The sequence below is a fragment of the Myodes glareolus genome, chromosome 25 (genome assembly GCF_982192425.1).
Source record: "Myodes glareolus chromosome 25, mMyoGla1.1, whole genome shotgun sequence".
Taxonomy (NCBI): Eukaryota; Metazoa; Chordata; class Mammalia; order Rodentia; family Cricetidae; genus Myodes; species Myodes glareolus.
Genome location: NC_142050.1, coordinates 21,890,761 through 21,916,521, shown reverse-complemented (window position 1 = coordinate 21,916,521; position 25,761 = coordinate 21,890,761). Strand labels below are relative to the sequence as shown.

The following is a 25,761-nucleotide window of genomic DNA, read 5'->3' as shown; positions in this document are numbered from 1 at the left end:
TCCAGAGATGAATTTCCTAATTCATTATCTAACACACAGTGGTCAGCCCTAAATTATATACACTTGGGCCACATTGAATGAACTCAGCAGGTTGTACGTGTGTGTGTATATGTCAGATTAATAATCAAAAAGAGGTAGTCTATTTGAGAGGAAAAGAAGGAGAGGGCATGTGATGGGTTGGGAGAAAAGAGAAAAGAGGAAGTGATGCAATTTCATTTTAATTAATTTTTGATAAGAGGAAAAAGTTAATTGAAGAAACAATAGACAGGTTTTAAATAAAATGTCTGTTACTATAATAAATAGAAGTAAACACATTAAACCATAAACAGTAACTATTTTTTCAGCTATTTTATGAAAGGATTTAATAGAGATTATATTGGGGGTCACTTTACCTCACAGAAAATAATCATACTTCAGAAACATGACATATTGTAAAACATTCAGATTAGCAAGAAAATTACATCTTCTGTAGTGTATGATTTTAGTTCTACCAATGACATCCATTCTTCAAACTACAGCTTCATCTGTTGGCATTATTAGCTAGCAGCACTTTGAGCTTACTATGTAGGTAATAATTAATTGCATTTGTTTACAAATCATAATGCCAGTGACTCTAGAGAGAAAATAGGACATTCTTTAAAGAATACATTCATCTAATTTTGTTTAGTATTCAAATCTCTGGGCTTATAAACTAATGTGCATTTCTTATTACCCCTTTGGAATGAGTGTTAATGCTCCAGAATGTACTTTCTCTTCTTCCCTTCCTCCATTTTATCATTTCTGAATTTCTCACTGCTATCTTCCAGTGGTACCAAAGTAAAGGTGAGGTAAAAGTTGGTCCAGAAGAAGCATTTTCTCAAGTTATCATAGGGAGCGGCCAGTCCTGTGTTAGCCCTGGTGCTAAGATGGACTAGTAACTGAGTCCGTCTGAGTAGTCCCTCCTTTGGAATTTGCTTCTCTTCTCGGTTCACAGAAGCCCAGGTCCTTGCCTCTCAGGACACAGTTCAATCTTTATCTACTTGGTCAGTTATTTACTTCATGATTATTAAGGTAGTGGTTAATGAATGACGCCAACTTAAGTATTTGGGGAACTTCTATTTAAATCTACAGTCTACATAGTTGACAAATAATTTATCCTTCGTTTTAGGAAATGGGATGTGGGCCTAGAAACTTGCCAACATATTTTTTTATTTAGTTTGGAAGCAAGGTTTTACTCTATTGTCTGTGTTGCCTAGTCTGGGCTTGAACTCATATTTCAGTTCTCCCAAGAGAGGGAACAAATAATTATCAGCCATGTAACATCACTGTCTATGTTTTAGTTTCATCAAGAGGATTTGGTCCAACTTAAAGCTTTGATACATTAACCCAAAGGAATTAAAAACAGTAAAACATGCCAAGGTAAACGCCAGGACTACTAGATGGTGGTAAGGGGAAAATGTCTTGTCTTAATAGCCTGTAAAATGTTTGGAGATAAGCTCACATGTTCAACTTCCTTTTCCCCATGTGATGTCTAAAAGCTTTAAAATTTATGAAGATGTTTGGAATATATAAATAGAGATCTCAGCTGGTAAGATGGCTCAGCAGGTAAAGGCACCTGGTACTGAGCACAGTGACTTAAGTTTAGTCTTCGGTACCCACATAGAAAAGGAGAGATCTGGTGTCCCCTGATCCTTATACATGTTCCATGATGTATATGTGTTTGTACGGTCATACACACAAAATAATGAATTTTAAAAATAAATAAACACTTATCAAGAATGACATTCAGTTTGGGGGCTAGTGGAGGCTTAGGAATAAATGAATTCCAGGAGAAATCCTAGTGTTCAATTCACTGAGCAAAATTCTCAATTGAAATTGACTAAAATTGATAGGCATTTTATACTCTGAAAGTTCAAAGAATTAAAACAGCAGCATGACTGACTGAAGCAGATGCTGATTCACTAAGAATAAAAGCGTTTTGACTTTTGGTGTGATTTCCCCTCCTTAGCAAGTGTACATTAGCATACACTTAAAAGAACTTAGAAGCCTTTGAAATGCCATGTATCTTTTGAAACATGAACACTTTACGGATTGACACCTTACTATATAAACAATGTGCCTGTTTGGCTTCATTTGATTACAAGCACAGGTAAGCACAGAGATGACTACCCACAGAGTATGTACTTATACCCAGAACTTTACTAGAGACAAGAGAGGCAAATGAACACCTCCCACTCAAAGAATTAGTAGTCTTACTGAGGATTTAAGATTCATATGCATTAGTAAAATAGTGAATGGCATAAGTTATTCTACTACAGGGACATGAAAGAGATTTAAATCAATATTGCTAAATTTTAGGGTGCATAAAATTACATACAATGCTAAAAAATCATTAAGAGTGTCAAGACTCACTTTGGTTCAATGCTACAGTCATTTGCATTTATGTCGAGCACTCCAGGACACGTGGATGCATTTCGCCTAAGAGGCTTCCTAGGATGGACTTGTGAAGTGATGGATCAGGGAGTTGGGCACAGATTGGAGTTATCGTTATAGAGAAGCAAAATGACATGAATTAGTAAGATCAAATTTGAAGGAGAGAAGGAGAGTATATTCTTAGCAGGAAAGGCTCCAAGGAAAGCACACATTTGAAAATGAATGTATCTTAAGGAAAAGACAACCAGAAAACAGGTTTGAGGGAAACTCACTTCTACTCTGTCCCCAATGATTGTCTGCACCACTCAAGTGTGATGGGCAATCGAACTCCTTAAACCAGATGGCGAAGGGGCTTCTTCCATCTGTGTTCAAACCTTTCATCTCACTTACGTTATCCATAATGCCCAAGAGTAAAGGACAAAGATGTAATCCTTAGGCTTACCAATCCACATACAAAGTCTGTATTTGTTAGTGAGCTGAATAAAGAGACAATATTGTAGATACATGACATAGTTTAAAAAAGAAGAGGAAAACATTTCCTTAGGTGTCCGAAAGAGTTTGATTCAAGTTATTACTATGTCACTTAGTGCCTGGCACATTTTATCTGAGCTCCTTGTTTCTGAGTTTCCACAAAACACAGGTGATAAAAATAACAGCAAATAACAATACAGATGTTCATGACTGTATTTGTGTATTTGTCCTGTTTCTAGAGAGTGAACCTGGAGTCTCATGCTAACTAGGCAAGGACTCTACCACTGAGTTATTGTCCCACACCAATCCCCCCCTTTTTTTTGCTTTTAAATACACAGACAGGGTCTCACTATATTTTCCTAAGCTCACTTTGTAGCTTGGAATGTACTTGAACTTGCAATCTTCCTCCCTGAGTCTCTTGAGTAGCTGTATTCATAGGCCAGCATCACCTGCCTGGATTATATTAGGTTTTGAAAATTAAACAGGATAGAAATTACAAAATCCCTGGAGCTAGTAGAAGATGGAGTACAAGAAAGTCATTTTTTTATATTTGAACAGAATGTGTTTTAAATTAACTAATGCTCACCTGATGTTACAACTTAATTTATATACAACACAACTACTGTGTGTTAAAATAACACAACTCTAGTAGCTTACAGAAGTTTAGGTTTCTCTGCTTCAAAATGAGGCAAACTCACACAGGAAACTAACTTGTCTTTGACTTGAAATTGATTAACACCAGGGCACAATTTGCATTCTCTTAAGATACATTCTTTAGAAGCTCCTAAAGTCTTGACGTTTCATTGCTTGGTAACTCCTGAGTGACATTCGCCACCAACTAATCCTTTAAGTTTACTGGAAGCTACTTTGTCAGATCTTTTCTGTCTGTGGACAGCTAGAGAACATAGCTGAGTATTAGGGAAATGGCTGTGTGGTAGAGGTCAAGCAGAGGGTGGATGTTCCATAACTATGGGCTCAAACTGCTTGTGTGGACACCTACCAAAGGCCTGTCTAGCTGGAGCTTCAGGCCTCAGAGTGAGGGTCCTGAGAACCTTCCTATGGGGAGAGACCATCCCTGGAAGAGAGCAGAGGCAAAGACAAGCACCAAATGCTCTTTTTAGCCGCTGTGTCGCTGAAGCATCACCTCTCCCAGCACTGCCTAGGCCCTCATTTCTGTCAGATGACATACAAATGCCATTTCATTTTTTGGTATCATTTCACGAAGTAATAGTCTCTGAGATGAGACAGTGAAGTTCAAATGCGCACACCCGGTGGCCTAAGAAAATCAGAGCAAAAGTTTTCCTTCAAAAAAAAAATCAAAAAAAGGAAAAGCATGTGACAAATTAGTCAGGGCCTTCGTGAGAAAAACAAGTATAAGTCTGGGCAACTCAGCTCCTTTAATCTGTTCTTAATGTTCTTTATTATTGCTACTTTGTGGATCATCACAATTGTATGACTATCATTATTCAGATGGCAGTCACCCTTTCTTTCATTTGTGAAATTTTTTATATAGTACACTATTCTTATTCAGAACATTTTTTTTATTTACTTGTCTAGTTTTCCTGAATCACCTTCTGTGTAATTTGGCTGGAAATATATCATTTTAGAGGGGAAAATTTCTTATTTACATTACTAATACAGGGAATGTTATTAAAAATAATTTTTTTCCTTGACAGGAAAATAAAGCAGAGTCAAAACCACTATGGAATTAGAAATCTGATCTAAATAACAACCATATGTTATAGAAGAGTGAAGTCAGTGTCAAGAGAAATATAAATTATAGGAGTTCTGGGTAAGTACTTTGCTGATATCTGGGGCTAAGTGCGCAATTGCTTAGTTGAACCTTAGTGGCTAATAAATTTACAATTTAAAACACACCAGACAATCCCTAGCCATCTTCTCTATTCTATGTTGTAGCAGTTTTCGTCATGCACACATGGAGGCCCTCGCACACATACATACATGCATAGACATATCTTGTATGACCCCAGTGAATTATCTCTGTACAGCTCCCTTGGCAATAATGTAGCTAGTATTAGGGCAATAATACCAATTCAAACTCATAACTGTCTTGAATGTGAGGGTTTCTATAAGGTTGATTTTTGTTTCTTACCCAAAAGGGGTATTAGGATCTCTAAGAGCCATGGATTATCACGCGTTCAAAGTGAAAGAAAAAAAATTGTTATCACTGTTTTAGAATGCTGACTGGGTACATGACCTGGGAAGCCCCAGGAAACCTCGCCAGCACCTAACACCCTTTCGTTTACTCAGTCCCGCGCTGAAATCGCTGCTGTTGGAGTTGCTGTTTCACCTTAGACACTGAGTAGGCATTCTTGGGCACGGCTCTGGAGACAGTCTACGGAGGGATACTGAAGGGATCACAAGGGTGACAGCTCCAGCTAGGAGAAGCCAGGAGTCCTCCAAGGGGGCAGCAAGGATTGAGAGTGAACACTCTCAGTTAACGTTATGATCTTACCTTCCCCTGGTCGTTCCAGGCTACAGTCCAGTTACTGTGCACTAAGAAAGAGAAAAGGAACTAGTATTCCCTTTTACAAATCACATAAGCAAATGGTCTTTGAGTCCTCAAGCACTCTTGGGCTTATCTCCCTTTTTTAATTGTGATAGTAAAACAATAAAAATGAGTTTTAATTTTAACTAACACCGCTCGGGCTGAGGCAGTGAGTAAAGATGATCAGGTAGAAAATTATTAATCCAAGCTGGTTATTTAACATCTGCCGGAGGGTGAAGAGGACACACGATTGAAAGTACCTGCTCAGGACGATGAAACTCCTCAATTTTGTTTTGGTCTATCGCCGCTTTATCCTTGTGATTCTCTGTGTTCTCCTTTTATTGCCACTCCCTCTCGTTGTCCGCACCAAGGTAAGTGCGCCTGGAGCTCAGACTGGCACATTTATTGAGCTATTTAGGTTGTCCTTCAATATTGATGACGGTCTGGTTAAAAGCTGAACGAACGGGAATAGTTTGTGTTTCGCTACGTGTCATATTTTGCCTATTTTCTTTGTTTTCAATAGTTAGTCTTATTGGCTTCTCAGCATTATTAACTGGAATAATTAAGTATAGCAATCAACAAGAATTGTTTTCCACTTGTCAACTAGATGAAAGGAAGCACAAAAGAAACACAGCCCTTTAGAGCTGATCTTTCAAGTTATCAACCAATGAGGAGCATCGTGGATAACATTTTCTTCCCCCTGAGAATAGGCAATCATAAATCTCTCTATAAAAGACTATCAGGGATGTCTATTCTTGTGACACTGTGACATGACGCTCTTGTCATCTGCAAATGTACTGTGCTGTATTCATAGATATTCTAGGATACAGGAGGCCTGTGGGCTGCGGGTTAGACAGCCCTGGGCAGAACAATTGGCAGCACAGGGTCTAGAGTCAGCCACGAAGCTTCCCAGAAATTTAATTTTCTCCTAGACTAGAGACATCAAAAATGTGAAGTTGTTCTCCAGGTTAATCAGAAAATGTAATAAATCATTGTACCATGCTTTGATATTTCAGAGTTTAGTGTACTTACTTCGGTGTGCTTATGAATATCTTTTGGGTTGCTTTTGAAAAGAATCAGTCTATTAAGTCCAGAATATTAAACTCAATGAATTTCCCGTGTTTTGGTGACGTGATCTGAACTAGCAAACAGTGAGCGGAGCACCTTCTCTGTGCCAGGCACAAGTGTGGTTCGGTGGTAGGAGAACAGGTGCTCAAGAGAGGCACTCTGCTTGAGATGCCATATTTAGCGCTTGCAAGCTGTGTGACCTGAACGACTTACATAACCTCCCTGTGCTTCTGTTTTCTCATAAGAGTGGAATCGTAGCAGGCTTGTTGTGAGGATGAAATGAACAGGAAGCAAGGGCCTCCCAGTCTCCCTTCCTGTGTGGCCTGGACAGCTAGCTCAATTCTTGCCTCCTGGGGCATGCAGTCCCTCCACTCAGTGGAAGAGAGTCTACCCGATGCTCTTTTCTCATGAGTGCTGTTGGATTAATAAAACGGAATAAGTACCTGCCTCACAGTGGGCACTCCGGCTCCTCTCACAAGTCTTAGCCACCTACCAAGAAATCTCAAAAGAAGTTCATAGGCAGTAATAGAGTGTTTTATGTTCAGCCGACGCTCTCTCTACCTACAAAGTCAGCGGAGGAACTGCTTCTGCTCCATAGCTCTGGGTGGTCCTCTGCCAGGCAAGATCTTTATCTTTCAATTGCAGCTCCCTATACTTGATTTCCACCCCTGAGACTAGGCAGCTGTGTGACCCCAGGGGACAAACCGGACAACAGAATTGACTCACACAAACAGGGCTGGAATTTAGCTCCTCCCCATCACGTCTGCAAGTCTGTCGTTCTATCTAGTGTGAATAATAACCTCTTCTAAGCCCCCTGATCCTATGAATTTCCTGATGGGTCAGAATCTTCTCAAGGGAGCGTTTTGATTCACACAGGGTGCTTGCCATACTGGAACATTTCTGTCTTAGTCTCAACATCGGGTCTGACTTACTGCAGAGAACACAGGAAATTAAACTAAAGTCAATTTTTATGCCATGACCGCACATCTTCTGTGCTGTTTCTCCGATGTACAGATGAATCTCATGCTAATTACCAACCATATTTTTTTTGGAAAATAAATATAAACTCACTGAGAAAGAAAACAAATCCATAAATAAAAGGCAATAGTGTGAATTCATGGTTCACTAACTGGAAAGTACATTATTGCAGAGAAATGTACTCATTGATTTTTTTTTTCTTTTCCAAACATGGAATGATAAGAGTATATTACATCTATGCATTAGTCCAAGTCCACTGCGAGCCCAGAAGCACTCTGTCCTTATGCGTGTGTCCCTCTGTGTTTCCTTCTCATCAACTCGTTTGTTAAAATTCATTTAAGGTCAATGGGGAAAATTTTCCTCGCACAAAAGCAGAATTTTAGTTTTTGAATATTTTGAATAGATATTTTATTATTAACTAACTGCTAACTAAACTTAAAAGAGCATTATTTTAGCTCTTGAAATGAAAGCAGGCGTTCGTATGAGACTTGACAGAGGCTTACACTGACAAGGATGTGCATTGATTTACTGGTAACATTTTTGTTACTGAGGTAAGTGAGCCTGCACTTGGAGAGACACAGCAGTAAGCTAACAGAAAAATTCAAGCAAAACAAAGCCCACATTTGTCTTTAAAAAAAACAATGGATCGCTGTGACACAGAACCAAGAAGCAATGAATATTGGCTGGTATTTTGATTCTTCTACTGGTTACTGGTGCTTTTAGGCACTGGCCTTGCCCCCCATCTCAACTCCATCTACAGTAGAACAAGTATTATCAACAAAGGGACCCTCAGAGAATTTTTAAGCAACTTTAAGAGGGAAGAAGAAAAGACATCTCTGTAGAGCATTCCTCCGGTCCAGGCATTCTTCCAAATGCTTTGCTCAAATCATTATATTTAACCTTCTAACAAACCAACAGACGATGGCTGACATGCCAGAGCTCTCCTTTTACATCTGAAGGGAATCTGTGCTCAGACGCTGAATGCAACAAAATCCCAGAAGCTTGTTTTGAACATGGGTTTTGTCAAAACTCAGAATTCAAGTGTTAGCAGGTGTTTTGGACTCTTCTCAATTTTGTGTTCTTGAAGGTTTATTCCCTGTGGATTGTTAATCATTTATCAACAGCTCAGGCAGTTCTAAACATGATAATGCCTCCAATAAGTCAAAGAGCAAAGGAGGCTTATTCTAACCATTTCCTTAACTAGCATTATGCCTTTAGAAACTTCAGATAGAAGAAGGGCATTGATTCCCAGTAGCGGGGAAAGGTCTTTTGAGAAATGAAGCAATGAACTAGGTGTGTGCCATGACCTAATGTCACAGAGTCCCAGCTGTATCACATGGTTACATCTGCTTGTCAGGTTATGATGACTCTTTCCCTTCCAGGGTTCACTCTGAGTCATGACATTGGGTTGATATCTTCATGCCATCTTGTCGCATGAGAACTCAGGTCCATGTTTTTCAATGCTTTGATTAGAAAGGTAGTTTATAAGGAAGAAGATTGCGTCTTAGACCTAAAGCTTCTTGATATAGGCTAAACAGAAGACCAGATTAATTTTTTACCAAGCTATTACTTTTATTCATTCACTCAAAATTACAGAGTAAAAATAGAAAGAAAAACCAGTAAAGAGCTTGCCATAATCTGGTTGCTTGTGTTTCCAAACAACACTTGTCTGAGTCCTTTGACTGACCAGTAATTTTAATTACAAGTGAATCTCTGCATCTTTATTGTTTCCATAATGGTAAGTTTAATTCCAATGCATTTCTGTCAGTGCTCCTTCGATAAATTATATCTTTTTATGAATCCGAAGTACCAGAAACATTTTTAAATTCTCATCTAAACACAAAGGTTTCTTCATAAATTAGTTGCTACTGATCAGTAAACAAACTTCTAATGCAACTGCTATTTATTTGAATTAAATAGTCACAGTAAATTCTTGTGTGTGGTTTCTGTTCTACCTGATTCCAGCAGTCATTAAGTCTCAAAGAAATCACACAGAGGTTTACATTAATCATAATTATTGACCCATTAGCTCAGGCTTCTTATTAACTCTTATAACTTACATTAGCCCATTATTATCTGTGTTAGCCACATGGCTCAGTATCTCTTTCAGTGACATAGTCACATCTTGCTTCTTCTGAGTCTAGACAGGACTGTAGAGGGAGCTTCCTTCTTTGCTGAATTCTGTTCTCAGTGACCCGCCTCTACTTTCTGTCTGGTTGTCCCACCTATACTTCCTGCCTGGCTACTGGGCAATCAGCATTTATTTAAAACATTATTGACAGAATATAGACCATTGTCCCGCACCTGTAATTTTTTTTCTCACTTTAGAGGAGAAATTCCCTAACTATTCCCATACAGAAGTCTGTTAGCACTGACCTAGGCAGTGTGCCACAGTTTCACTTATATTCTCCATGTAACTGTATTTGTTTTTGACTATTTCTAGAACTTCGCTAATTTTAATCTTTTCAGTACGTGTTCAGTTTTATTTTCATTCTTATTTTTACAGTGTTTTGGTTTCTCTTGGTATTACTATTTATGAAACAAGCAACAAACAAACAACTATTAAAAGGAAGCCCAGATAAAGACATAGCTCAATCAGTGCAGTGTTCGTTTATCATTCATGAAATCCTGAGGTCAAGGCTCAGCGCTGTGTATACAAGGTGTGGTAGCCCATGCCTATAATCCCAGTCCTTGGTAAGTAGAGGCAGGAGGACCAGAGGCCAAGGTTAAGATCAGTTTGTGCTTCACTAGACACCATCTCTATAGATAAGCAAATAGATAAACAAGCCTAGATGGTTTCAGAAGCAGTAGGGAACATCTGAGCAAGCATGTATTATTCTGCTCATATATTATATATGAGCAATCATATATAATGTTAGGTGCATTTCTCCGAAGTATGCCTCACTCCATCTAGCTGATGCACCAGCTAGGAACCTTTTTCCCAATAAAGAGACAGGGAAACAATCATAGGGGTACTGAGAAACATTTACAAGATGATGGATTGTACAGTGCTGGTCACATTTCAGTTTTCTTTTTGGGTACCTATGTTTTGAGGTTTTTGTTCTTTTGAAAAGGATTTTACAGCAAGATAGAGTCAAAGGAAGAAGAGAGTGGGAGAGTCATGATACAATACGAGTCCCACTACCACCCATGTCCTCTGGGATGCTTTACCCACTCCGTCACTCTTGCATTACTGAGTATGTTGTCTTACCGTCTAGATCTCCCTCTCTCTGCCCATCTTCCTCCCATTCTCCAGTTTTATTGTACCTTCCTTGAGAGGACAGTCTTCATCCTTATTTGTCATATACCATCTTTTCACACTCCTTCTTCCAACAGTCTTTCCTGAGTACTGACTTAAAAATACAAGCTGAATCCAGCCAAGGATCTTTTTATCCTAATGACCTCCCAAACCTAGCTTCCACAGTCACTATGTGTAATCCCGCGGGTACCAATGAATATTCCTGTCCTTTCCCTTTGCCCATGCTGCAATCTCTTCCTGGAATGCTCTTCCCCTTTGTCCTGCCATCTTTGAGAAGACGGGCTTAGACTGGTGCAGATTGAGAATCATTATGACTATTCTTGTTTTAACCATAGCTGCATTGGCCCTGTTGTAGTCTTCCATGTGTCAGTTCCCTTTCCTCTACAGACTGTAAATGCTCTTGGAGAACCATGCAGATTGCTAACTTGTGTCCTCTAGCCTCAAATGCAGGACTAGTCACATCGATAGTACATGCCAATGTTGAGTGAGCTGATAAATTTTCTCATGTGGCAAAAGGATTTGAGATTTAAGTTATACCTAACAAGAGAAATCACTTTTCCCATGAGCTATAAGGTGAAAGATGTTGATGGGAGGAGAGAGCTTCTAACATGGAGAAAAAAGTAGTGAAGAGACAGACCAAAGCATGGGTAAAACAGGAATATGTCTGACCCGTAGGCTCAGGTCTAGACATTATGTTTTTTAATTTTTTAAATTAAATTAACATGCAAGGTATTAGAGCACTATGACATTTTCTTCTATTAAAGTACACTTTGTTAGGAAATAATATTACTATTGAATAGTGTTTCTATCAGATCTTGACAAGATATGCTCATTTAGAATTAAGCCGTCGTTTTCACATTTAAAATCATGCAAGTGTTCATTGAGATGCAGCTTCTCTGGGCCTGTAGTTGTGGCTTGCACCAGAACCTTGACCCATGATGGAGTTTTAAGGTGTCAAGAAACACAGATCAGTTGCTTTAAGCTTTTGAAATGTATGGATACTGGCCATGGTTTAGCCTTACCTGTCTTTCTTTACTTAGATAATTTTGATAACTTTTCTAAGAGATTTTAACATGCTACCCTCTGCCCATTTCCTCATCTTTAATGTGAAGAGGATTCTCTTCATAAAAAGTTTCAAGTATTTTCTATAGATTAGCTTCTGTAGGTTCACTTCAGATTCTTTTGTAAATCATTAGCAAAATTAGATTCTGGGCATCATTAGCAAAATCATTGGGTGATTCTGATAGCAATTTTTGGGTTGCATTCTTTTTTGCATAGAATGCACAACTTTGGTTATTTCCAATTCAGTGGTGTGAGGGTTAGGTGAGATGAAAGTTATGTCTTTAGGGTGTTATCTAGGTATTAAGAGTGAATGAAAAGGGGAATTTAAAAATATTCCTCATGTGGCATAGTGGGACCTCCAATCGCAGGTCCCTGCTATCCATTTTAAGTCTAAAACGTAACAAGAGACGCTTACGAATTTTCCTTAACTCTATAGTTGAGCTTCATACCTTCCATCTTTTAAGACAGGGAACTTTTAAAGTATATTAAGCATTTTGATTAATATGGACCGGGCTTTGAGCTACAGCCACTGCTGTGGGACAGGTGTGTCAGAAACCATGTGAAGCTCCTTCAGTCTTTGCCAGTAAGAATGCTTTCTTTGTAGCACACAGACTCAGGATGCATGATTCCCCTACCTTTGTAATTGCTTTGTGTTCTCTTCAGGAAATCAGTTGTCATGAGTGAGACCTTGGAGGGTCTGCCTTCCTCAAGATCTGATGGAAGGAGAAGAACTCTCTAACTCATATTAAGGACCCCACCATCAGCCAAAGTACTCACCAGTTATCAGTATGTGTCATTTAAAAATAGAAGGAATGAAAAAAAGATATTTTAAAAGAGAATGTATATTTCAATCCCATCTGGAGCCCTCATTGGAAAGAGAACCAAAGTGAATTTTTTGAACCTAGTAGCAAGATAACATGACAGAACTTTGTGAAAGGGGAAAAATGCAAATTGCAATGTCATCCCTCCACTTGCCTTGGCTGCTCTTAGCTACAGTGAATGAGACAAAACAGGATTAAGATGCTCTTAAATCGGGACTGAGAACATGGGAGAACATAAGCTGTGAGGACTTCACCTCTGCACATAAATATTTTGGTCATATTGTTTTTTGCTTAGAGAGATGAGGACTCTGGGGGGAAATGGAAAGACATAATCTCAGCTTGGGTAGAGTCACTGTCTCTGGTGCCAAGCAAGAAGAAGAGAGGAAAAAAAGAAGTTGAGAGAGGGCCCTTGTTCTGTCTTGGCTGCCCAGCTAGTTTACACCTGAAATAATCACACAGAAACTGTATCAATTAAATTACTGCTTGGCCCATTAGCTCTAGCCTCTTATTGGCTCACATCTTAATTTAACCCATTTCTAATAATCTCTATATCACCACGAGGTTGTGGCTTACCAGGAAAGATTCAGCATGTCTGACTCTGGCAGGTCCATGATGGTTTTCTCTGTGACTCTGCTTCCCAGCATTCAGTTCTGTCTTCTCTGCCTACCTAAGTTCTTCCCTATCAGGCCAAAACAGTTTCTTTATTAATTAACCAATGAAAGCAACACATAAACAGAAGTACCTCCTACACCAAAGAGGGACAAGGTAAAGTGACAGAGATTTCTATGCTAATGGACCTTGTATGAGAATGGACAACAACTGTTTTTTGTAAGCATCAAAATAAATCATTAAGCATAATAGGAGATTACCAATAAAGGACCCATGGTCAAGAGTTTCCACCAATAATACTAGAGTCAGATCTAGGTCAACACCAGGAAACTAAGGGCTAAAGAGATATTGTCAAACCCATGAAAGACAAGGAGAGTAAGATTGACAGTTGCTTTTAGTCCATGGGAAACAGACACTGCCAGTTCCCCAGGCCAAGAAGAACCACACATCAGCTCTCTTACTTAGTCAACCATCCCATTTGGGTCATCCTTAGCAGAATTAGGACTCTCAGATGACAGGATCTTATCAAAGGACTAATGGAGATCAAAAGGGAAACTCCTATGGTGGGAATATAAATATAGAAAGAAAAAGCACAGAAATAAAGCAATTATAAAGTCCTTTGTGTGTGTGTGACTTTAGGGCTGACCACTTGGTACTGGAAACCAATTTGAGGGCTCTTCCACAGGGAAGACAATTCCTCCTGTTTTCAGCATTCCTTGGTTGCCTGTAAATCTTTGTCTAGGTTGAAGCACCATGATCTTTCCCATTTCTCATGTAAACATGTCTATTGTCATCTTGCTTGTTCAGATACTGATTAGACAGCCATGTTGATGAGACTTCATGGATGTAGCTTCTTTGACTTTTCAACAAGATAAAAATGTCATAGCAAACTTTCTGTATCTTACAATCGTTCCACTTCTTCTGCTATGAACCCCAAGCCTTAGGTGCAGGAATTGTGCTGTAGATGGATTGCCGGTAGTACTGATATATTCAGGAATATATCAGTATGTTGATAAATGCAACAAAAATTAAAGAAATAGAGGCCATGAAGTTGAGTGATAACAAAATGTTATGCGGGAGGCAGGTGCAGAGGATTGGAGGGAAGAATGGGAAGGAGAGAAGACTGCAATTATATTTTAATTAAAAAGATTAAAAGTATATAAATAAATATAACAATTCCTACTCAGGATACATTTGAAAAGCTCAAAAAATTAATGTATTACAATAAAAAAGACTACAGAAATCAATATACAAGTGACCACATCCTAACTGCAATAAAAATAATTAGGAATTTAGCAAAAGAATACATATATGAGGAGAGTATTTTTAAAAATAGAAATATAAAGCATGGTATTTCAAGTTAAGGTAGGATCAATCTCCTCCCTTTGTATTAAGGTGGGGCAAGGAAACCTAGTATGAGGAATAGGCTCCCAAAAGCCAACCAAAGTGTTAGGAACAGATCCAACTCCCACTGTTACGAATTCCACAAGTAGACCAAGCTACACAACTGATGCGCATTTGTAGAGGGCCTACGCTGATCCCATGCAGGCTCTCTGGTTGTTGGCCAGTTAAGACAACCTACCCACTATTGCTAGAAGTTTTAGCTAGGGTCATCCTTGTAGATTTGTGAAAATTTGCCATGCACCAGATTTCTACCTAACCCCAACTTGATATGCCATGTTTTTTTTTTTCACTCCTGGGAGGCCTGCCCCTTTCTTAACAGCAAAAGAGGAAGAATGAATTAGAGATGGGTGAGGGAGTGAATGGAAGAAGAAGACAGAGGGAAAACTGCCATTGGGATATAAAATAATTGGATAAATTTAATAAAAATGTTAACTATAGGAGTTAACAACCTACCAAAATTAAACCTATTTCATGAAAAATAAACTTGCCAGTTTTTTTCATTTAATATTTCAGACTACAGTTAACTGTAAGCAACTGATGGGGACTATGAAGAATGAAAGTAAAAAAAAAAAGAGAACGCATGTGCTACAAATGTAAAAATAATATAGAAGTATCAGTAAGAATGCATGACTGTTAAAACTCCTAGGTAGGTATGTTAGACATGAATAAAAGTAGTCCTAGAAATTGAAAACAACAAAAACAAATAAAAAATCAGAAGTGTGTTGGGGGTTTTGAGTCATCCTTGGTAACCAACTTCCCCAGGGATACGTCTGTGTTTTGGTTGAATTCAGTTCTCACCAAAGATGAATCTTACATACTATTGCAAGCAATTTATTGTGACAACATCACACACAGTAAGATGAATAACAAGAGCATGACAATGTCATCGTTCAGGTTCAGCCAGGAGATGCACTGATTAGGAAGACTATTTTTTTCTTATGCCTAAGTACGCTGGGGTACTTTGGCAGGTGTTTCTTTTATAAAGGGAACTTATGACATTCTTAGGGTGAGTTTGTTTTTCTAATCTGTGCTCTGTTTGCCTTGTGACCCAAAAATCCCTTTGCCCCTTTACAGAAAGATTGGTAGCAAAATATAAGGTAATAACAGCCCTACAAGTCATTTGAATTGGTCTCAGGTCCATTATTAATTTTAGATTTTTTCAAGGTATACTAATTCTACATTCTGACCTCAAGGGATCAATACTCCAGTCTTCCAGCACATGAAAATGTACCCGAGTGGTCTGTCAAATATTAAGGAATAGATATTGAAAAGTGAGGTGATCTTGCTCCAAGGGCTGTGAATGAGAGTGTTAAATGTTCTGGAGGTCATGAGGCCAATCAGGAGAACAAATCAAGGGAAAAATAAGCTTCTTGGGTTAGTCAACTTTGCTCTAGGTTTCTTAAGTATTTGACAAGAATCATCTACCCACCAACAACAGGAGGAAAATCTCAAGAACAATATCCTTCCAGAATATCAAAGAAGAGCTAAGAATAATAGTATTATCTAAAACTATGACCCCCAGCAGTCAATAAAAGAGCAGGAAAACTTTGGATGTCAACAGTAGCAGGTAGGTTATTTCCTTTAGTATGGTTATTTTAGCCTCCAAGAGTTATCTTTTTCTGATATAAGAAATATCTACTTACATCAAATACTAATGTCTCCCTAATGGTCACCACAATTGCCCCACCAGACTTCTATTGAGAGGAATTGGAAGAGAAAGGGCCTGGTACAGTGGCTACAGACATGTGAGGGAATTCAAGAAGGAGAAGAGTGACTCTGGGTTGGCTAGATAGGAATTTCTAGAAACAGACAATCATGATCATTCATTTGGCTAGCCCAAATGTTGAGCTCTGGGTCCTCTAAGAGGATGCTCAGGAAACCGTAGCAGAGGTTCCAATCTGAATTTGAGCATCCTCTGGGCCAGGGTATCATAATGTAGTGCTAGCAAGAGAGGAGTGGGTACCATGCACAGAACGATTTGTTGGGGGCTAAACTACATTACAGTCAGGAAGAGCAAAGCAGGTACATTATCTAGCTGTGTAGTCAGAGGACAAGAGAGTTAAGCTCAGCTGTGGATACAAAACAGGCACCTGTGGTGAAGGAAGATTGGTTAACAGGGCAATAAGCAATTGTTTGGGTTGAGACCTGGATTGAGTGTGACTTTCTGGGGCTCATATGTTGAAAGGTTGGCCCCAGTGTGATGACATTGAGAAGTGAAAACATTTTAAGGAGGAAGAAAATGACGAAGGACTGCGAGGAATACTATCACCCACTGATACAAGGGGTCGGATCTAATGAGAGTTTACCAAGGCCAGATGGACCGTGACTGAACGAGCATGTGATCCAACCAGATTCTCTGAATGTGGCCGGATTTTCTGAATGTGGCTGGCCTGCAGTCTTTCCGAGAAGCCATTGACAATGACACTGGGACTGGTTTCCTCTGCATATACTGGATTTTTGGGATCCAGTCTGTTTGGATGCTCACCTTCCTGGACCTGGAGTGAGGGGGGAGGAACTTGGACTTCCCACAGGGCAGGAGACCCTGACTTCCCTTGGGGACAAAGAGGGAGGAGGAGAGGGAGGGGGGAGTGGGAGGGCGTTGGGAGGAGGGGCGTAAATGGAAACTTTTTATAATTTAATAAAATTACTAAAAAAAAAAAAAAAAGAAGTGAAGACTAGTAGTTGAGAATACCAAGGGTAAAGTCATCTTGAAGGACTAATAGTTCTGTGGGACTCTTAGTTCCCATGAGAGTAAGTTATAGAAAAGGGCAAGACTGGGCTCTCCCTAACCTCTGGTTTATATGAACTTCCCCCACTGTAGTACCAAGAAAAAGGGTAACCATGGTCTCCTAAAGTAGACCACTAGTCTTGGGTATTCCACTGTAACAGTGGAAAACAGAAAGACACATAGGGTATGGACCACTGGGAGAAGTACATGAAGGCCTAGCAGGAAACTACGATTCTTATATTTCAGGTAAAGCTCAGCCTATTAAAGAAAGTTTGAGAAAAATAAATTTTTACCAATATAGGTCAGAAACCTTTCTGAAAAACCATAGAAATTAAAAAGAATGATAATATTGTAAGAAACAATATGGAAAAGAAGCAATAAGGCAGGGGGTTGAGATTTTTTTTTTACATTGTCATATTAACAACAATACCATAAATTAGTATAACCTTCTTTCTAGAAAATAAACATACCTAATAATGTTTAAATAAGCTTTTCCACCTAGAAATTTTGCTACTTGCTTTCTCTTCTAGGACTGAAAATCTTTTTCCTATATCCATATGGAGCTTAGGTACAGAGATGTTCACAGCCATATAGTATTGAAAAATTAGGGAGAGTTAGGAAGCTGTATGCACAAATGCTAATATATACTTTAACAGGAAAATTTGATCTACTTAAAAAAGGATTTTAACAATAGTTATACTTGACAAAATATATGCCTTTGCAATGTAAAATGTGAATGAAAAAATCATAAAATGATACACAGATAAAACATTATTTAATTTTAAACGTGCATGTTGGGGCTAGAGAGATGGCACTGTAGGTGTAAAGTTCACTGCACAAGTGTGAGTATCTGAGTTTGGGTCTCCAGCACTCATGTGAAAGCCAGGTGTGGTGGTGTGTTTCTGTAAATCCTGTGCTGGGAGGTGGAGACAGGAGGATGCCATGGCTCACCAGCCAGCCAGGTTAGCCAAAATATCGAGGTCTGGGTTCACTAAGAGACTGTCAAGAAATAGGGAAGAGAAAGACATTCTAACAGGAACCTTTGACCCTACACCTGTCTGCACAGGCAAGTGTACTCATAACCAACTCTGCACAAATGCAGACACCACACACAAAGAAAAGAAAACATAGTTATTAAAATTTAACGGTCTTGCAGGGTAGTGGTGCACACCTTTAAGACCAGCACTTGGGATATAGAGTCACAGGATCTGTATGGGCTCAATGTCGGACTGGTCTACAAAGCAAGTTCCAGGACAGCCAGAGCTTTTACACAAAGAAGTCCTACCTTTGAAAACCAAAGATGGAGAGGAGAAGGAGGAGGAGCAGAAGGAAATATTAATAATCTCTATATAGCAAAAATCACAAAAACACTGATGGAAGGTGACAAACTTCATGCCAGACAGGGCAAATCTGGGGGGTAAGTACAGGGAAGAATACAAAAGAGGGACACTGACCAGTTTTTCACAGAAGTGTTTTACATTTTAAAGTATTAAGTAAATGTGACAACATCCATACTTGTTCAATATAATAAACAACCATATCTGTTATGTAATTTTTTGACTGTTCTAAATATTTTAGAAATTTGGGGGCTCTTTGAAAAATAGATTGCTCCAAAACTTTAGCACCTTGATGATTTTACTGTAAAGGAACAGTGTCTTCCCATAACACTTCCATCATCCTTAATGGGAGAGAATCTACCTGTGGTAGGAAAAGGTAGAGGCAGCCAAGAGTGGGCAGGAAAAATGCACAGGCAAGCGCCCTAGGCTATGGGACAGGGCATCGTCTCCGTGTGATCTAACGGAATGTCTGATGAGTATATAATAAACAGTCTCCTCTCTCTGGATGAGTGTATTTTTTTTTCTGAGATAAACGATATATATTTTTAGGGAAAATAGGGCATCTAGAGACTTTTGAACAACTAAGTGGCATTTTTAGTCCCGAGGAAGATCATGAGTAGGTTTTTCTTCCTCCCCTTCTTCTTTTCTTTCCTGCTCTGCCTTTATTTTGCTCTCTTCACATATGGCATTTCGAAAAAGGCACCATGGATTTTGGAGACGTTTTGCAATGTCTGTGATAGTCATAATTCTAAGACCAATAGGTCTTTTCTTCCTGTGTTTTCTGTCATGATATATAAACAAGATAAAAACAGCCACTACTCTGGCTTCTGTCTCTCTGATCAAGAATTTATAATACAAACTGGCTTGTCTAACTCTGGAACAAAATTTGAATTAAAATGTATGCTTGTCATGATTGCAAGCTTCTACTAGACTTCAGAGGGTGGGCTTAAGGTAGGGAAATAATTCCCTCACTCTACCTGGACAAGGGTGACTCTGTGTGTTCCCTCCTTGTCTAGAATTTCAATTTCATTCAGCATGGAAAATTCCTACAAATTACGGAAAATTATCTAGCAGAGACAATAGAAACATTGCATAATTATATGTGAATTACTCACATGGAAAAACTGATGTTCAAATGTTGTCGGGGAAACTTAATGAAGGGGATAGGATTTTGACTGCACATTGCAAGACTGTCAAACTTTCCAAATAGCTTATAAATCCAAGGATTTTACCTGGCAGTAGGATATTCCCTGCAAGCAAGATTCTGGAGCAAGTGGTAAATATAAGAAGAAAAGACTAAGTGACCATACACTCGATAGCTTTTCAATCTTTACCCTAATAAAAACCAACAACAAAAATCACTTGGTTACTTTGAAAATACTGGTCTTGTTTCAGTATATCCAGGATCAGGACAGCATCCTACATTTCTTGCAAGTTCCCAGGTGATCCAGGATTCAATGATCCAATAATCCATTATCCAACATTGCTGGTTGGTCCATGGATTATATGGGATATAAGCAGAGAAAGCCAATGAGTAAATAGAAAGACTCTGAAATAAGGACACAAGTAGGAAAGTCAGAAGAGGAGGGAATGGTTTGCAATTAGACATTGAGGCAAAGGCTAACTAAGCAGGTGAGCAGGGCATGGAGAGGTGTTGTGCAGAGGGAGAAAGCAGCTGTCATTCCCTAAGCGGTAAGTCCTCTTTGTTTCTGAACAACAGTTGCCATGTCAGAACACGATACTAATGTTACCCAGTCTCTCGCTTGTTAAAAACATAAATTCACCGCATTTTTAAACATAGAATCTACTGATTTATAAATTTTGAGTCTAACTTTTACAAATACACAAATTTTCACATATATAAATAGTCAAGTATTGTGAGTCAAACAAACTGGATGTGCCTGTTAGAATTTCAGCTACTTCAGATCTTTAAATAAGGTAAAGAGTCCCGAATCTGAGCAGAAGTGGGTATCAAACAGCCCTTTGGGAGGTCCTGAGGCTTCCTGGGAGGCAACCTGGAGAAAGAGAAATGCTGTGAGTTAGAGTCTGACGCAAAGTGAGAGGCGGGGATCAGATCCATACATCAAGAGGGTCTCAAAAGGAGACTGTCTATTTTGAGACAGTCTTGCTCTGTAGACCAGACTAGTTTCAGTCTCACGGTATTCTTCCTTAGTTTCCCAAAAGATGGGACTAAGGGTATGTGCCACCATGTCTGGCTCAACAAGCGTCTTTGCAGATAAAGAATTAATGCCAAGAAGTATGGGAATAAGTCTGGTTGTAGAGGAAAGATGATTGAATACAAGTTGAAAATTCTGAATTATTATAAAAAAAAGCAACTAAAAGGTGCCTACTTGATGAAGTGACGACTGCATTAGCTAAAATATGAAAATCTCTCAGGAAATGTAACCATTCAGCAAGTGAAATTTTGCTGGTTGTTCTGTTATCAAAGCTGTCCTATCTGAGCAGATTAGGGCTATTAGGGAAAAATTTCAAGCCCATGGCAGAGGTTAGAGGTGGTGACCAGAACTCACCAGCCTCATTTGGCTTTTTCTTTTATTTTTCTGGTGCAGACTGCTATATGTGGGTGCTGTAGAGTGTTTCCAGGGTATCTGGGCCTTTAATCTTAGCTTTATAAGAGAGTGATGAAATCAAGTTGCGTTCTTAGAAGATGGTCTGGTCTTGGAACAAGCTTGTCTCTAATGGATGTGGGGGGAGGCAGAGAGGCAGATCTGAGGCTTAGTGTAAGAACAGTAAACAGCACTCGGAGACTGGTCAGCCATAACTCAGGAGCATATGATAGCCAAGGGGCCCATGTTGTCTTCTTGTAAGTACGGCAGAAAGCATAAGGTTGTAAGGAAAAGTTTGGGGGCCATCTATGGGTTATCATTAAAACAAAATACACAATCGTCCCTATACACTGGCATTTTAAACCATACTAGTGCCTACAGACTCTCTCTAGAGCTGTTTAGAAGGATTCAGTCAAGGCTCTGCTTTATTTTGCTGTTTTATTGTTTGTCAAGACTACAGGGGCAGACTCTGTGAAAACTGTCAACATCAAAACACCTTTATTCTTTTTCCTTTATAAAGAAAACACAATGAAGATGTGGCAGAGTCTGGGCTTATTAAGACTCTCTTAGATTCACTGAAAGAGAAAGGATGCTGGGGAGCCAATGCCCAGCCCAGAGGATTCAGCCTGATGCTGGTGAATCATAGCGAGGGAAGCTGGATACTGTACAGACCTAAAGAAAAGACCTCATCAAAACCCTAGCACACAGTCTCTCTCGGTAAATTTCCAGTGCAACCCAGGGTTCTCAGACAGCCAACAGCACAAGAACAAGAAGCAGCAATACAGGGGTTGACAACATTTATTGATTGTTTGGCACGTTTCAGGTGATCTCATACCAAATTATACAGGTTACAACGGTTGTAAATTTCACCATTTCCTTTTAGTGCCCTAAAACGGAAGCCTGGTTTCCAGCTAAGCAAAGCAACAGATTTCATTAAGATTAAGATTCTCTTTGAGCTTCCTTGTGCTGTCCACAGCAACTCAGCTGCCTTCCTCAAAAAGCCAGTTTTTCCTAAGCCCGTGAACCCGCACCCCCAGATTCACAGGCTTAGAAGCTGGATTCAGGTTCATCTGAGCCACGGGTCTCATCACTGTGCTTGCTCTGAGATACACTCCAGGAAGTCTTGTCTTCTAGGTTCATTTCCCACTTTTGGTTAGAAAATATGAATGCAGTCCCCATCCAAACACATGCAGCTAAAAGAGAAAAGTAATTCAAAGAAAAGAAAGGTGTATTGTGAAGAAATGTCTCCAGCCTGCCTAGTGCTGCATTCCAACAACACTCCGAGTACATTTGAGATGCCAAAGGAGAGCGAAGACAGACATCCATGTGCACTAATTAATTTGAGCAAAGATGATTCTAAGATATTCTGTTCAGAGAGAAATATGAAAAAAAAACGGAAAAATTTCCAGGTTTCCAGTTTCCATGTTTATTAACTTCTGCTCGAAAGCCCTTAAAAACAACTATCTGGTGGTAACTAAACAACAGAGACATTTTCACAGACCCCTCCCTCTCTCAGCTGCATCTAGCAAATGTGCTCATGATTTGAAGGGTGATTTCTGGGGCTCATTTCGTTTTTCACCTGATGTCTTGCCTTGATTCTTTGCAGGAAGCAGAATGTGCCTACGTCCTCTTTGTTGTTGCCATCTTTTGGGTCACAGAAGCCTTACCCCTGTCAGTCACAGCTCTACTGCCTGGCTTAATGTTTCCAATGTTTGGGATCATGTCTTCCACACATGTAAGTTCTCCTTCAAATGTCATCAGAATTTGATTGCTTGTTGTGTGTGGTGACTTCGTTTGTCAAACGTTGCTTTTAAAAGGAGCCATGATCCTGAGGTAAGGGTTCTTCATAAGTGCCCCAAATTATCTAAGTGCTCCCTCTCTGAGATTCTGCGTGCTTGTCTACTTTTGGGGGCAAAGAGGGCAGAACTTGAGTCATGAGTGTCTGTCGAAGAAACTGTGTCCATCTTCTCTTGCTGACACTTCTATCTGGTGCCTCTTTCCCAACAAAAGGGGCCGTCCATTTACATCCTGAATAGTCTCAGACTAGTCCTCAGAATTTGAACTGACAGCACACAAACAAAAAGGAAGAGACACTTTCTGCTTTTAATGAAGAAAACCTTCCCTGTCTTCTTTTCCGGAAACCTGGTATTTCAGAAGATAAAGCCAAATTAACTTTCATGTGTATCTCTATTTTGTTCTTGCTGGGAGGAGTTTATTCATGCTTAGAGCTACTTTTTTTTTTTACCTTTATGCAGTCTAAGGGTGTCCATCTAAAGGAAATAGATTCAGTTTTCCCTTAAATACACAAAACACCCTCAAAATAAAACACTTATCTCCATACAGTTTCTAGGCAGCAGACAATTGCCTAAATTAGAGTACCAGCGTTCATTGGAAGGAGTACAAGTTGAACCCAGTCAGTACCATCCACCTTTGCTTCCATCTTCTGCTTTGGTCCAACACTATTGTCTGGATACTCACACATCTTTCATGTGGACAGTCTTTGTTAAATTCTTCCTATGAGATAAGTTGTTCCTACTTCATTTTCACATTGTTCTTCCCCCTGTTGGGTCCAAAATCATTTTGTACTTATGACCCCTTTTGTTCCTCTTTTCATACTGGGTTTCCACATTCATCCTGACTTTGCTTCCCTTCTTTCTTATTATGATTGGTTCGGAGGTGAGTGTGTCAAGGGTTATCCTTCAATTCCTCTTACTTCTAGTCTGAGGTTCAGCTTCTGAGGAATCTGAGACCCAAAGTCTAAGTTTATTAAATGGTCTATCATGCTGAAGGGTGGGCAAGACCAACCAGACACAGAAAACATGATGTGGGAGATAATGGTTGTTGGACTACTGTGACTGGCAGTACATGTTCAGAAATCTTCATTTTTAAAGTTGACATCATCAGCAACCCTAGGGTCTGAGAGGTGGAAAAAGATCTGGGACAACTCTCATCTAGGGCAGGCATCTCCTCCATTTATGTCCTACAAATGACAACACTCCATGTCTTTTTGATTGTAGGTTTTCAGTAACTCACAGAGGGGGCAATTTTGATTTCCAGAAATTCAGTTTTATTTAAACCAAGTCTGATGTTCAATTATATTGAGCCATGCAACTTTTACCTCACAACTGTTCTGCAAATACAAATCATCTTTCTTTTGCACACAGCATTTATTGGATGTTACAATTAATGTAATCCCTACCTCCAGTCTTTATGATCTCTAGACCACAACTCCTCTTGTCAAACCTAACTCCTCTAACAATATCACTGCTGCCATCCTATCTTCTTTTCTCATCCCAGAACTATCTTTAGTTTGTCAACATTACTGAAAATTAGACCAGTTAATTAATTAGCTATGTTTTCTGTTGCTGTGGTAAAGAATCCTGGCATGAGCAAATTAAGGAAGGAATAATGTGCTTTGGCTCACAGTTTGGGTGTAGAGTCAATCATTCTGAGGAAATATTGTCAGCAGGAATTTAACTATATCTGTAGTCAGGAAGTAGAGAGTAATGAATGCTAGTGTTCAGCACAATTTCTCCTTTGTATTCCGTCTAGGATAGAAGTCCATAGAGTGATGTAGCCCACACTGGGCAAGTCTTTCTGCCTCCACTAGCTCAATCTAGATAATCCATCTTACGTATGCCTAGAGTCTAACCTAATTTAGATAATCCATCTGACATATGTCAAGAGGCTGGGCTAATCTAGAAAATTCCTATTGGAATCTCCAAAGGCTTGTATACCAGATAAATCTAGATTTGATCAAATTGACAATACTAACTATGGTAAACATTAAATCTGCTACAAAGTAAGTACTCAATAAATAGTTAATATAGCAAGTAGACTGACCAAAACAGACCATTTTAGAAATAGCTGGAGTATTTCAAAGGCAAATAAATTAACCATTTATATTCTGGTCTGATGTGTGTTCAATCTTTTGAAATGCATACAGTACAGGACTCCTTTGAGTCCCTTTGCCTAGTGAGTGGAATTGGAGCTTACAGGAAGTCAAAGCCCTTAGGAATTTCAGTGGTGATATATAAATGACAACTGTAGTTTTGTTTTCTAGCCACCCAGACCCAAATATCACACAAACTATATTAATTACAGCACTGTTTGGCCAATGACTCAGGCATATTCCTCGATAGCTCTTACATCTTAAATTAACCCATTTCTATTAATCTGTGTATTTTCACAAAGTTGTGGCTTACTGGTAAGGTTCTGGCATCATTTTCCTTTGGCAACTATATGGCATCTTTCTGACTCTGCCTTCTTTCTCCCTGCATTCATTTAATTTTGCTGCCTAAATCAATTCTGCCCTACTATAGGCCAAAGAAGCTTGTTTATTAACCAATAGTTTATAGCACACAAAGGGGAATCCCACATCATCTTCCCTTTTCTGTGTAAATAAAAAGGAAGATTTAAAATTTAACATAGTATAATTACATGCAACAAAACAGGTGTCAAGCAAGAATTACAGTTACAAAATTTTTCGTGAATCTACAGTTTTATATCTAATTTATCTTTTATCATAACTAAGGA

The 25,761-nt window shown here is 39.1% G+C and overlaps 1 protein-coding gene across 1 annotated transcript in view; it reads left to right on the top strand.

Annotated features, from left to right (window-relative positions):
- The first annotated feature begins 5,605 nt into the window (after nt 1-5,605).
- The window catches only part of Slc13a1 (solute carrier family 13 member 1), an 82,100-nt gene continuing 61,944 nt past the window's right edge, over nt 5,606-25,761 (top strand). The window contains exons 1-2 of the mRNA XM_048450986.3: nt 5,606-5,763; nt 22,832-22,960. Of these exons, the coding sequence (XP_048306943.2) occupies nt 5,665-5,763; nt 22,832-22,960 (228 nt within the window). The 5' untranslated portion in view covers nt 5,606-5,664. The remainder of the gene's footprint in view (nt 5,764-22,831; nt 22,961-25,761) is intronic.